Source organism: Stegostoma tigrinum, chromosome 38, assembly GCF_030684315.1.
Source record: "Stegostoma tigrinum isolate sSteTig4 chromosome 38, sSteTig4.hap1, whole genome shotgun sequence".
Lineage (NCBI taxonomy): Eukaryota > Metazoa > Chordata > Chondrichthyes > Orectolobiformes > Stegostomatidae > Stegostoma > Stegostoma tigrinum.
Window position 1 is genome coordinate 26075659 of NC_081391.1, and position 13576 is coordinate 26089234.

The 13576-nt window shown below is 43.0% G+C and overlaps 1 protein-coding gene across 1 annotated transcript in view; it reads right to left on the reverse strand.

The window, feature by feature from the left end:
* LOC125447092 (RNA binding protein fox-1 homolog 1-like) overlaps positions 1-13576 on the reverse strand; it is a 347070-nt gene that overhangs the window by 79698 nt on the left and 253796 nt on the right. The window contains 1 exon segment of the mRNA XM_048521195.2: positions 6626-6769. Within this exon segment, the coding sequence (XP_048377152.2) occupies positions 6626-6769 (144 nt within the window).

Sequence of the window (13576 nt, forward strand, 5' to 3'; positions counted from 1 at the left end):
GCAGACACAAGGTCAGACTGAAAGTTTGTAAATATTAAACCACGTACTAAAGGAGAATAGTGAATTAGAGACTATGATCCAGAGCTTAGGGTCCAGACAACCAAAAAGGTACAGATATTTTGGAGGGTTGTGTGGCTGAAGGAGATTTTGCAGATAGAGAGGAATGAGGGAACTGAACAAAGAAAGCTTGAGAAGTTAAAAATAAAGATTTGCTCGACCAGGAACCAATACAAGACACAGCTGTACTGGTCATTGAGACATGACAGATCCTGCAGCAGAGTTTGTGATAAACTCCAGTTTACAAGGGTTAAATGTAAGATACCAGACAGGGATGCATTGGAATATAGTCAATTCTAGAGAAAATGAAAATAACATTGTGGAAATGGTAACTGATTAGGCATTGCATGAAATTCATCTTGGCATCAAATGTACCATCAAGGCTGCAAGCTAACTGGGTTAACTACATTGGTAGTGTAGCGTTGAGCGTCATTAATACATATATGCAAACTGACATTGTGCTTTCAAACAAGGTCAATGAAGGGAAACAGAAGATGAGGAGAGACCGAGCCTTTGTAAGGAAAGCCCGGTGTGGAGTGACTGCAGGGCCGTGGCTACAGGAGTACTGTAATTTGAAACATTTAACTTTATGCTGTAAAAAATGGTAATGCTGAACTTTTAACATTTATTCTAGCCTAAGATTTTGTCCGAGGTAATGTCTACCAAAGACAGCACTATGAATGGCGACATTGTAAACTTTCCAATGTATTCCTGTGCTTGAATAAATGTGGCAATAAAACCCAACTCTACATAGTAAATTCTAAATTCCAAAATATGCATGCATTACTGCAGATTTTGCTTTTATTAATAAACTTGTTTTATTGTTAAAGAACTGTGAATAAAATAGAATAAACCAAACTATTCACTTATAACACAAATTCAAAGCTAGAAACACAACAATAGTGTAATTTGGAGATAGTAGGAACTGCTGATGCTGGAGAATCTGAGAAAACAAGGTGTAGAGCTGGATGATCCCAGCAGGCCAAGCAGCATCAGAGAAGCAGGAAGCTCCATGATTACAGATAAGTTGATTATTAACTTCAGACACAGAAAACCCATACCAAATGATCCTAAGTGATTGATGGGGGGGATGCAGGGAAAGAGGCTGCATGGGAGCAGGGTAGATTCGCAGGTATCACATGGTACTTTCCAAGTCTCATTTCTGAAGAAGGGTTCAGACCGAAATGGTCAGCTTTCCTGCCGTGTTCATCCATCTCTACACCTTGTTAGCTTATAAAAGTACAATTTGTTTTAAACAGTGTAATTCCATTAATTCCAAAACACACTTTTATAAATCGAAACACAACAGGTTTTGTACAGCACCTAAAACACAACCCTAGTACAGTGCCCATACTAGAGATCCTGTATCTGATACCTCAACAGGCTAATATCACTTATAGCTTCAAGTTGTATAGTGGGTTACAGATAGCTTCCTCCTAGAGCTAATATACATCTGATCTTAAAACTATAGAGATAGTAGGAACTGCCGATGCTGGAGAATCTGAGGTAACAAGGTGTGGAGTTTGACGAACACATCAGGCCAAGGAGCATCAGATGAGTAGGAAAGCTGATGTTTCAGCTCGAGACCCTTCTTCAGAAAAGGATCTCAGCCAGAAACGTCAGCACTCCTGCTCCTCCGATGCTGCCAGGCCTGCAATGATCTAAAGGCTACTTAACTTTACGTAATCTCTCCAAGGCTTTATCCTTTCGATCTGAAGCTAGCATCAACTCTCCAGAGTAGTGTAGCTCCACTACATCCTTCTCAGCAGCACCGGTCAATACAAGCATCTTTAACCAAGAACTTTACAAGACTGCCATAAACTTTTTTTAGTAAAACTTAAAAATCAAATCACTCATGGATTCGTCAAGGGCAGGTCGTGTCTCACAAACCTCACTGAGTTTATTGAGAAGGTGACCATGCATGTGGATGAGACAAGGGCATTCGATGTGGTGTACATGGACTTCAGTAAAGCCTTTGATAAGGTTCCACATGGTAGGCTATTGGAGAAAATATGGAGGCACGGGATTGAGGGAGATTTAGCAGTTTGGATTAGAAACTCGCTTTCTGTAAGAAGGCAACGAGCGGTGGTTGGTGGAAAATATTCAGCCTGGAGTCTGGTTACTAGTGGTGTGCCTCAAGGATCTGTTTTGGGACCATTCTGTTTGTCATTTTTATAAGTGACTTGGATGCAGGCATAGGTAGATGGGTTAGTAAGTTTGCAGATGACACTAAAGTTGGTGGAGTGGTGGACAGTGTGGAAGAATGTTGCAGGTTCCAGGGAGACTTGGGTAAACTGCAGAGTTGGGCTGAAAGGTGGCAAATGGAGTTTAATATGGATAAATGTGAGGTGATTCACTTTGGGAAGAATAATAGGAAGGCAGAATACCGGGTCAATGGAAAGATTCTTGGTAGTGTGGATGTGCAGAGAAATCTTGGTGTCCATGTACATAGATCCCTGAAAGTTGCCACCCAGGTTGATAGTGCTGTTAAGGCGGCTTACGGTGTGTTAGGTTTTATTGGTAGAGGGATTGAGTTCCAGAGCTGTGATGTCTTGCTGCAACTGTACAAAACGCCAGTGCGGCCTCACTTGGAACACTGCGTGCAGTTCTGGTCACCCCATTACAGGAAGGATGTGGAAGCAATGGAAAGGTGCAGAGGAGATTTACCGGGATGTTGCCTGGTCTGGAGCGAAGGTCTTATGAAGAAAGGCTGAAGGACTTGGGTCTGTCCTCACTGGAGAGAAGGCGGCTAAGAGGGGATTTAATAGAGACATACAAGATGATCAGAGGATTAGATAGGGTGGACAGTGAGAGTCTTTTTCTGAGGATGATGATGTTGGCTTGTACGAGGGGGCATAGCTGCAAAGTGAGGGGTGATGGATTTAAGACAGGTGTCAGAGGCAGGTTCTTTACTCAGACAGTGGTAAGGGCGTGGAATACCCTGCCTGTCAATGTAGTTAACTCAGCCACATTAGGGGCATTTAAATGGTCCTTGGATAAGCATACGCATAATGATAGGATAGTGTAGGGGGATGGGCTTAGATTAGTTCACAGGTCGGCGCAACATCGAGGGCCAAAGGGCCTGTTCTGCGCTGTATTGTTCTAGGTTCTCTCAAAGCTCACTTAAGCTTAAATAACACCTCTCCTAATCATCTACGGTGAGGCTTGTTTATCTGTCAGGGTTTTACCACCTAACCAATATACACAAAAACCTATGAATGCTAAAGTGAGGCCTCAAAGACTATTTTAAAGGAATCACCATGATTACAGATAAGTTGATTAATAACTTCAGACACAGAAAACCAATACCAAATGATCCCAACTGATTTATAATCTGAGGTTGGCCGGGGGCGGGGGGGGGGGGGGGGGGGGGTGGGGTTGCGTGGAGAAGTAAGTGGAAGAGGCTGCAAGGGAGCAGGGTAGATTTGCAGGTTTCACATGGCACTTTCCAAGTCTCATGCAGACAGATCTGAGGGCTGCAAAAATGGAAGTCAGGATTTGGTGGGATGGCGAAGGCACCATATCTGATCTCATCTGACAGTTACATAAATGCCATTTTCAGAACAGACTGCTGCATAGTGTAGAAGTGTAGGAACTCAATTTTCCCCTGATTGACCAACAATATTTCAGTCACTTGTCGCACCTTCAGAAGCATGCAGACTGGGATCAGCTAACCCAGCACACACTAATTCTTAATTTTCTTTTAATATTTTAATGGCTCAGCTACAAGACTTTTCCATTCGTATCATATAACTGCCAAGCAATGCTCAACTTCAACGAAAAAAAACATTTTCCCTTGATATTCAACATCCTTGGGTATCATTACTACCTAGAAGCCTAGCTGATCAGTCAGGTTAATACAGTGGTTACAATAGCAGGCCACAGGTGAGGTTTTCGGGAGTGAGAGAGACTAATCTTCTTAGAACAGTACAGCGCAGTACAGGTCCTTCAGCTCGCATTGTTTTGCCATCCTATTATCCTACTAAGATCAACCTACCCTACATTTTACTATCCTCCATGTGCCTATCCAAGAGGTGTTTAAAAGTGTCTAAAGTATCTGACTTCACTTCCATTGCCAGCAGCACATTCCACACGCGAACCACTCTCTGTGTGAAGAACCTACCTCTGACATCTCCCTTATACCTTCCACCAATCACCTCAAAATTATGCCCCTTCAACATCATCATTTCCACCCTGGGGGAAAAGTCTCCGACTACCCACTCTATCTATGCCTCTCATCATCTTGTACACCTCTATCAGGTCACCTCCCATCGTTCTTTGCTCCCTAGCTCCCTCAACCTTTCCTCATAAGACCTGCCCTCCAGTCCAGGCAGAATTCTGGTAAATCTCCTCTGCACCCTCTCTAAAGCGTCCACATCTTTCCACTAATGAGGTGACCAGAAATGAACACAATATTCCAAGTGTGGACTAACCAGAGCTTTATAGAGCTGCAGCATAACCTCAATGCCCCTGCCAATGAAAACTAATACACCACGCACTTTCCTTACAAGCCTATCAATTTAGGTCGCAACTTTGGGGGCTCTATGGACATGGACCCCAAGATCCTGCTATTCTTCCACACTGCTGAGAATCCTGCCATTAACCCTGTATTCTACATTCAAATTTGACCTTCCAAAATGAATTACTTAACACTTTTCTGGGTTGAATTCCATCTGCCACTTATTTGCCCAGCTCTGCATTCTGTCGATGTCTTGTTGCAACCTACAATAGCCCTCCACGTTGTCCACAACTCCACCAACCTTCGTGTCATCGGCAATCCCCAATCGGCATCCCCAACTGCCCTTGAACTGTGTAGCTTGCCAGGCCATTGCAGAACAAAATGGTTGCTTGACTGGCCCCCTGTCCGTCACCTTAAAACCTTTTACCCCAATCCACCATCAATGCATAGCAAGTGCAGTGATGCAGGTAGCATCTAACTGAAGCCTCTTTAACAGCACCTTCCCAACCAAGGCTTGTATTATCTGCAAACCCAATAACAATCAATGTAAAGGAACAGAGCCACCTACAAACTCCTCATTAAGATGCATAACATCTAGACCTAGTAATATTTTACCATTCTTTCTTTATCGATGAGTCAAAGTCCTGGAACTCCCTTCCAAGGATGAGTGTACCTACATTCTGTATGCTTATTTGTTCTTACACAAGACGTGGGCATCACTGGCAAGGCCAATATTGTTTACCCATCCCCAATTGCCCTTGAACTGTGTAGCTTGCCAGGCCATTTCAGAGTGCAGTTCAGAATCAACAATACCGAGGGTCTAGAGCCACACGTAGGCCACAGATGAGGATGGCGATTTCCTTCCCTAAAAGGAGATGCAAGCTGTAAGCAGCAGCTCACTATCACCTCCTCAGTGTCAACTGGAGATGTGCAATAAATCTAAACTGGCCAATGACATCCACACACCATGAACGAATAATGAAAGAGGCAAATAGGTGAACATTAATTTCCCTGCCCTTCCCATTTAAACTGTGAATAATAGATAACTGTAAAATGATTGAGAAATGAGAGGAGAAAACCAAAGGCAATTCAGAGATCAATTTCAGGAGAGGCAGACAAAGAGATTAAGGTGACAGAAGTGCTAGCAACTCAAGACTGTCTGGACTCTCAAATACACAGATGCAGTACAGGATTGATGGGCTGAATAATCTGCTCCTGATCCTACATTTTACTACGTCCAAGAAAGCCAGGAAATGCATGACAGATCATTGGAACTTTTTTTTAAACATTTCTTTTTTTTTACTAAATTAGTTTTCAAATATTGGAGAAAAGAGCTTGTTCCACTAGGAAAAATGTTTCGAGGTGATATAGCAGGAGATGAAAGCTCTAGGTGTATACTTAAAGTTGGCAGCCCCATGAGTATTAATGTCACTGTAATTTCTTTTCCCTGATGTGGTAGTGCCAGTGTTAGGAACAGAACTTGCTAGTTTAATACTGTATTAAAGTACAAATGCTGGTACTTATGAATGTGATCTCACACAGGGGTGTAACCTTAAAGATCCGATGTATGAACATTTTCTGTGTTTAATCGTCCTGCATACAAATCAACTTGCAAACAGACTCAAGAACAAAACTGTTCACAACCCAGGGCTTGTATTGCCAAAATAGTTTAGATAGAAACAAATATGTAAATATTCAGAAATATTGCGTATGATGAAAAGAATACTCAAGTGGAGTTTATATGTGAATGTAAACTGGAAATGAATAATAGAATGCTGCTGAGTTGCAGTTATTCAAAACTGCAAAGAGTTTGTCCAATTCATTTTATGTAGGATTGTTCTAGCAATCTGATATAGGGACATCTTCCTCTCATTTGACTGTGAGAAAGACTTAAGAGGAGAAATAAACAGCTGTGGGTGGATGGGGTGGAGTTGGGGGTACAAAGAGAATGGTATATAGCTGTAGTATACAATCCCTTTGCATTACTTCATGTTGTATTTTTATACCTTTCATCAGGAAGTATATTTTTTGGATAACTTTATATCTCTAACAGATTTTTTTTGAAAGCAGAGTTCCGAGTAGATTTCCAGTAAAAAGCTCATCCCTTACCCCAAACATTTGCCTGAGATCAGGATCGCGGAACCGGAAGGGAATGTTGGACACATGGAGCCGTTTAGGGATGGGTTTGCTCTCACTGCTCTCTGTACTCTGTGTTTGCTGTTGCCCGTCCGTCTGTGCTGCTTCATCTGTTTGCTGGAAGATAAGAATGAAACAGACCATGAAGTAAATTGAACATTTCACTTAAACATTTGTGTACCTGCAACAGCAGATACGTTTTAATTCTCATTTTATTCATCAGGCTTTATAAAATTCCACAAGACTGCATCAGATAGTTATGGCACATGATTAACTTTCTAGCTTTTCAAACCAGCAGTATTTATTATTTCAATTATCCAAAGGAGGTTCTGAGATACAAACTGGTATGTGGCTTATAACGGGACAGCTGATTCTGCAAATACATTCCAGATTCTCTGAAAAAACATGTTAAAATGATCCTCCAACTGCACAATTTCTTCGTTTTCTCAAGGATGCTAACACTGGGGAGGAGTCCATTGTTCTCAGCAGCAGAATCAACTAACACAACTAGCAAGCAAACTTAGCACCTTCCTGTTCTGATGAGTTTCCAGACCTTGTATGGATAGAGGTTGGACCTTGTCATGTGGAGGCCTTAAATTTTCTATTTGAAAGGAACTCAAACTTCCATTTTGGTATAATTTAATATACACATATCCAGCAGACTTAACACAAATGGCAACAGTGCCAAAATGTCAAGTGAAACTCCAGAATGGCATGTCAACTCCCTCGTGCCAGGGTCAAGGATGTCTCTGAGTGGACACAGGGGAGCACAGCAGGAGGTCAGCATGTGAAATGATCAAAAAGACAGGGGTTAAGTCAAGCAAGTCTAATAGGAAGAGCAGGATGTGAGTTTGCTCGCTGAGCTGGAAGGTTAGTTTTCAGACATTTCGTCACCATTCTAGGTAACATCATCAGTGAGCCTCCGACGAAGCGCTGATGTTATGTCCCGCTTTCTATTTATCTGTTTACTTTTCCTTGGGTTGTTGATGTCATTTCCTGCGTTGGTGATGTCATCTCCTGTTCTTTTTCTCAGGGGATGGTAGATTGGCTCCAAATCAATGTGTTTGTTGATGGAGTTCCGGTTGGACTGCCATGCTTCTAGGAATTCTCGTGCGTTTCTCTGTTTGGCTTGTCCTAGGATGGATGTGTTGTCCCAATCAAAGTGGTGTCCTTCCTTATCTGTATGTAAGGATACGAGTGATAGTGGGTCATGTCGTTTTGTGGCCAGTTGATGTTCATGTATCCTGGTGGCTAACTTTCTGCCAGTTTGTCCAATGTAGTGTTTGTCACAGTTCTTGCAAGGTATTTTGTAAATGACGTTTGTTTTGCTTGTTGTCTGTATAGGGTCTTTTAAGTTCATTAGCTGCTGTTTTAGTGTGTTGGTGGGTTTGTCGGCTACCCTGATGCCAAGAGGTCCGAGTAGTCTGGCAGTCATTTCAGAAATGTCTTTGATGTAGGGGAGAGTGGTGATGGTTTCTGGGCCCGTTTTGTCTGTTTGTTTGGATTTATTGCTGAGGAATTGGCGGACTGTGTTCATAGGGTACCTATTCTTTTTGAATACGCTGTATAGGTGATTTTCTTCTGCTCTGCGTAGTTCCTCCGTGCTGCAGTGTGTAGTGGCTCGTTGGAATAATGTTCTAATGCAGCTTCGTTTGTGGGTGTTGGGATGGTTGTTCCTGTAGTTCAGTATTTGGTCCGTATGTGTTGTTTTCCTGTAGACGCTGGTTTGAAGTTCCCCATTGACTGTTCGCTCTACTGTGACATCTACGAATGGCAGTCTGTTGTTGTTTTCCTCCTCTTTTGTGAATGTTATGCCAGTAAAGGGTATTATTGATGGTCTTGGAAGTTTCCTCTAATTTGTTTTGTTTAGTGATGACAAAGGTGTCATCCACGTAGCGGACCCAAAGATTGGGTTGGATGATTGGCAGAGCTGTTTGTTCGAGTCTCTGCATTACTGCCTCTGCTAAGAACCCTGATATCGGAGATCCCATGGGTGTACCGTTCTCAAGGAAGAGCAGGCTTATAAACAGGGTAGGACTAACAGTCTGAAATGTGATTATTTTAATTGAAGGAATATAAACTTTTAGGCAGATGAGTTTAGAGCCTGGATTTGTACATGGGACTACATGGACTGGTAGCTCAGCATTCCAGGGTTTAGATGTTCCAGGTGTGATAGAGGGGCATGTCGAAGGGGTGGGGAGTTGCATTACTGATTAAAGAGAATGTCACAGGTGTACTAAGAGAGGAGATTTTGGAAGGGTCATCCAGCGAAGCCATATGGATAGAACTCAACAACATGAAAGGAGCAATCACTATGATGGGGTCATACTATAGGCCTCCAAATACCCGGCAGGACATAGAGGAACAGATATGTAAGCAAATCATGGAAAGATGTAAAAAGCAGCAAGGTCCTTGTAGTGGGTAATTTTAACTTCCCCAATACTGACTGGGACTCCCTTAGTGCCAGGGGCTTAGACGAGGCAGAATTCGTAAGGTTCATCCAGGAGGGTTTCTTAAAACAATACGTAGATAGTCCAAGGGACAGAGCCTTGTATTGGGAATGAGCCTAGCCAGGTAATTGAAGCTTTGATAAGGAAACATTTGGGAACAGTGATCATAATTCATTAAGTTTTAAGATAGTTATGGATAAGGATGAGACCGTAATCAGGCAAAGGTGCTAAACTGGGGGAAGGCTAGTTACAAGTGCATTAGATACAACCTGCAGAAATTCAATGGGGCTAGCTGTTTGAGGGTAAATCTACAACTGACGTGTGGGAGCCTTTTAAAGGGCAGTTGATTAGACTTCAAGACAAGCATGTTCCTGTGAGAATGAAAAATAAGGATGGCAAGGTTCGAGAACCATGGATAACAAGACGTTGAAAGTTTTGTCAAAAACAGAAAGGAAGCATACGTAAAGTTTAAGAAGGTGAAATCAAACAAGGGCCTTGAGGAGTATAAAGGATGCAAGAACAAACTTAAACAAAAAATTAGAAGAGCTAAAAGCAAGGGTCCTGACAATATCCTTGGCAAGTAGGATTAAGGAGAATCCCAAGGCACTATATACACATATTAGGAACAAGAGGATAGCTAGGGAAACAGTCAGTCCACTCAAGCACAAAGGAGGGAATGTGTGTGCGGAGCCAGAGAAAACGCATGAGGTCCTGGCTGAGTACTTTGCATTGGTGTTCACCGAGGAGAAAGACACAGATGGTGGTAAATTTAGAGCGGGATATGCTGACATTCTGGGGCATATCAATTTTAAGATGGTGATATTGGGTGTCTAGAAAAACATTAAGGTAGATTGCAGGGAAAAGGGAGCGATAACGACAAAAACAGAATCTCCTTCGTCCTCATAAAGCACCCACCAACCTCTGGATTCAATGCATTATCCTCCACCACTTCAGCCACCTGAAACCTGACCCCACCACAAAGGACATGCTTTCCTCTTCACCCTTGTCTGCTTTCCAGAGGGGCCACTCTCTCCGTGACTCCCTTGTCCACTCCACACTCCCCTCCAGCCCCACCACACCCGGCACATTTCCCTGCAATCGCATGAAGTGCTAGACATGCCCCGACACCTCTCCCCTCAACCCCATCCCAGGTCCCAAGAAAACCTTCCACATTAAACAGATGTTCACCTGCACATCTGCTAATATGGTATACAGTATCTGCTGTTCCCGATGTGGCCTCCTCTACATTGGGGAAACCAAGCAGAGGCTTGGAGACCGCTTTGTGCAGCGCCTACGCTCGGTCTGTGACAAGTGACTGCGCCTCCCAGTCACTAACTACTTCAACTCCCTCTCCCAGTCCTTGGACGACATGTCCATCCTGGGCCTCTTCCAGTGCCATAACAATGCCACCCGAAGGCTACAGGAACGGCACCTCATATTTCACTTGGGAGCCCTGCTGCCCAACGATATCAATGTGGACTTCACAAGCGTCAAAACCTCCCCACCCCTAAACGCATCCCAAAACCAGCCAAGCTCGTCCCCACCCCTGACCTCATCCCAAAACCAGCTCTGCTTGTCTCTACCTCCTTGACCTGTCCGTTTCTTCTCCCACCTATGTGCTCCTCCCACCTACTAGTCTCATCCCCGCCTCCTCGGGCTGTCCATCTTCCCTTGACTGACCAACCCCCATCCTAACTCCCCACCTACGCTCACCTTTACTGGCTCCACCCCCGCCTCCTTGACCTGTCCGTCTCCTCTCCACCTATCCATTCCTTCATTCACCTTCCATCCGCCTCCCCCCACTCTCGATTTATTTCAGAATCTCCTTACCCTCTCCCATTTCTGAAGAAGGGTCCAGACCCAAAACATTAGCTTTCCTGCTCCTCTGATGCTGCTTGGCCTGCTGTGTTCATCCAGCTCTACATCTTGGTATATTGTTTTATCAAGATGTTGTCTGGATTGGAGTGTATGTTTTATAAGGAGAGGGTGGATGCTCTATTTTCATGAGAATGTCGAAGGTTTAGGGATGACCTGATAAGAGTATGAGAGTTGTATGGATAGGGTGGATAGTCAGAGTCTTTTTATTCCCAGGGTGGAAATATCAAAGATTAGGGGACACGGGATTAAAGTGGGTAGGGGAGGTTTAAAGGAGATGTGTGAGAAAAGTCTTGTTTTAACCAGATGCTGGTAGGTGCTTGGAATGTGCTGCCAAGGGAAGCAGCAGAAACAGATATGTTTGCAAAGTTTAAGATGTATTTTGACAGACACACGAACAGGCAGGGAATAGAGGGACAGGGACCACATACATACAGATGAGATTAGTTTACAATGGTACAGACATGGTGGGCAAAACAGCCGGTTCCTCTGCTGTATTGTTCTATTGTTCTACATCTATACAAACCAAAAGTCTTAAATTGATACATTTTACAACAAGGGCTAGTGGATAGGAAAGTGCAACAGCTTTGGTGACGCTGCAACCAATGATGGCCTCCCATTGATATTACAAGACACCAGGACAAGACGCAAAATATTCCAGCTCTGTATCTCTAAGCAGCATGTCTAACAGTTCAACCCATCCCAGTAACCTCACATGGGGTTTTTAATCATGGCCCATCCACCTAACCTGCATATCCCTGGACGCAATGGGACGATTTTTTTTTTAAGCATAGCCAATCCACCTAACCTGCACATCTTTGGACCATGGGAGGAAATTGAAGTACTGCGAGGAAACCCGCACATACATGGGGAGAACATGTAAACTCCACACAGTCACCCAAGGCTGGAATGGGGCTGAGCAACCTGGCGCTGTGCGGCAGCAGTGCTAACCACTGAGTCACTGTGCTGCCTATGGCATCATAGCACTGTACATTTTATCTCTATATCAAGATAAAATGCCACACATTGCCTTCCACATGATCAGATTTATGAATCAATACTTTCAAAAATAAAAATTGCACACCTGTCCCTACAGTAGACAAACTCAAGGTGGGTCCACATAAACTTGCATATAGTATAAAAAATTCAAATGTTCTTAAGCATAATTATGAAAACACTAATCTATTTTTCTTGCCTAATGGTTACCAACACTCTGAAGATCTGAAACCCATGTCTATTTTAGTTTCATACAGAACCGTGGTGTTCGACAGAAATAAAGGCATGGTGAACATGGCAGCGCTTGTGAAACAACAGGAAATGGTGACTGAAAAGTGAGTGCCAAAGAGCAGCTTGTCTATTACATGAGAGGTTTTCCTCCAAATTCTGAGTTGGAAACAGTTTATTTTCATTCTGGATCAGTGAATTTATCACTTAACAGCTGAACTATGAATAGTTTGTCCTGTAGAACCCCAGTGATCCCACAGGTGTGAAAGATTAACGCTTTTGCCTGTGTTCAGCTGCTTTCTTGAGTCACATTTACAAGTGCCAACAAGCTCACAAGAAAGGCAAAGTTAATTCATAGTCATGCCACGAAGTGGTGCCCCTAAATTCAAACTATTCAAAAGAATCTGAAGCACAAAGAAGGAATTTACTTCAATTAGCATCACTTCTCTCTTGAGCGTGATATTTGTGGGCTCATTAGTTACAGGTTTTATGGAAATGCAAGCTTTTTCTTTCTTTCTAGGATTGCTGAATGCGTGTGTATAGCAGCCCCTTCTTCTGAATGTAAAACATGTGACCAGCTGGAGTCTGCAGCTCCACTGCTGGGCTCGTCCAATAACATTTTAATCAAACTCTTCTACACTACCAGCAAAGAACATCAACGAACAACAATCAGTACCTAAACAGAAAATGTATAGCTGTGCAGTATTCTGAGAATGTGACAGTGTTAAACAGAAATAACTGCTTTGAATCAAATACTGGGAAATTTTCAAATCTGATAGTTCTCTAATTAAAATATAAATGGACTGCAAGCTGGAACAAAATACCTAACTGTCCCAACTTTCCTATATTCAAATAAGAATATTCATTTGTAGTTCAGCTGGCTGTTTTGCACCAAAAGAATGATGCACATGTCCGTGCTTAGAATTGTAAAACTGAAAACAAATTAGAAAAGATAATGTTAAGATTGCGTTTCAGATTTATGACTTCTCCAAACCTCCTAATGTTACCATACCAGAGTGTTTTTACTTTATTTGGCAAATGTTGCCACTTAAGGAGTGTTAAAGTAGGCTGAGGATTTTAAAATGGTGTCTTTTGAAGGGGTCTGAGTAACTCCACACATGCAGCTGGCTGTCTGCAGATGTCAGCAATGGGCTTCAGGATGAGGGGAGTGATGGGTTTGTGGAATTCAACAGGGTGAACTGGTTTGGTGGCTGCATGGGGCATCAGGTGGTGCCGACAGTGTGGGCCTTTCAGACTTTGGTGCACTGTTAAACAAACATTCTTTCAACTCAGCACAGCAGCTGTTCCCACATCAATGTCCGCCTGTTGATGAAAGCTCTGCAATATGCCAGATGTCCAAATTAATGAGCTTCAA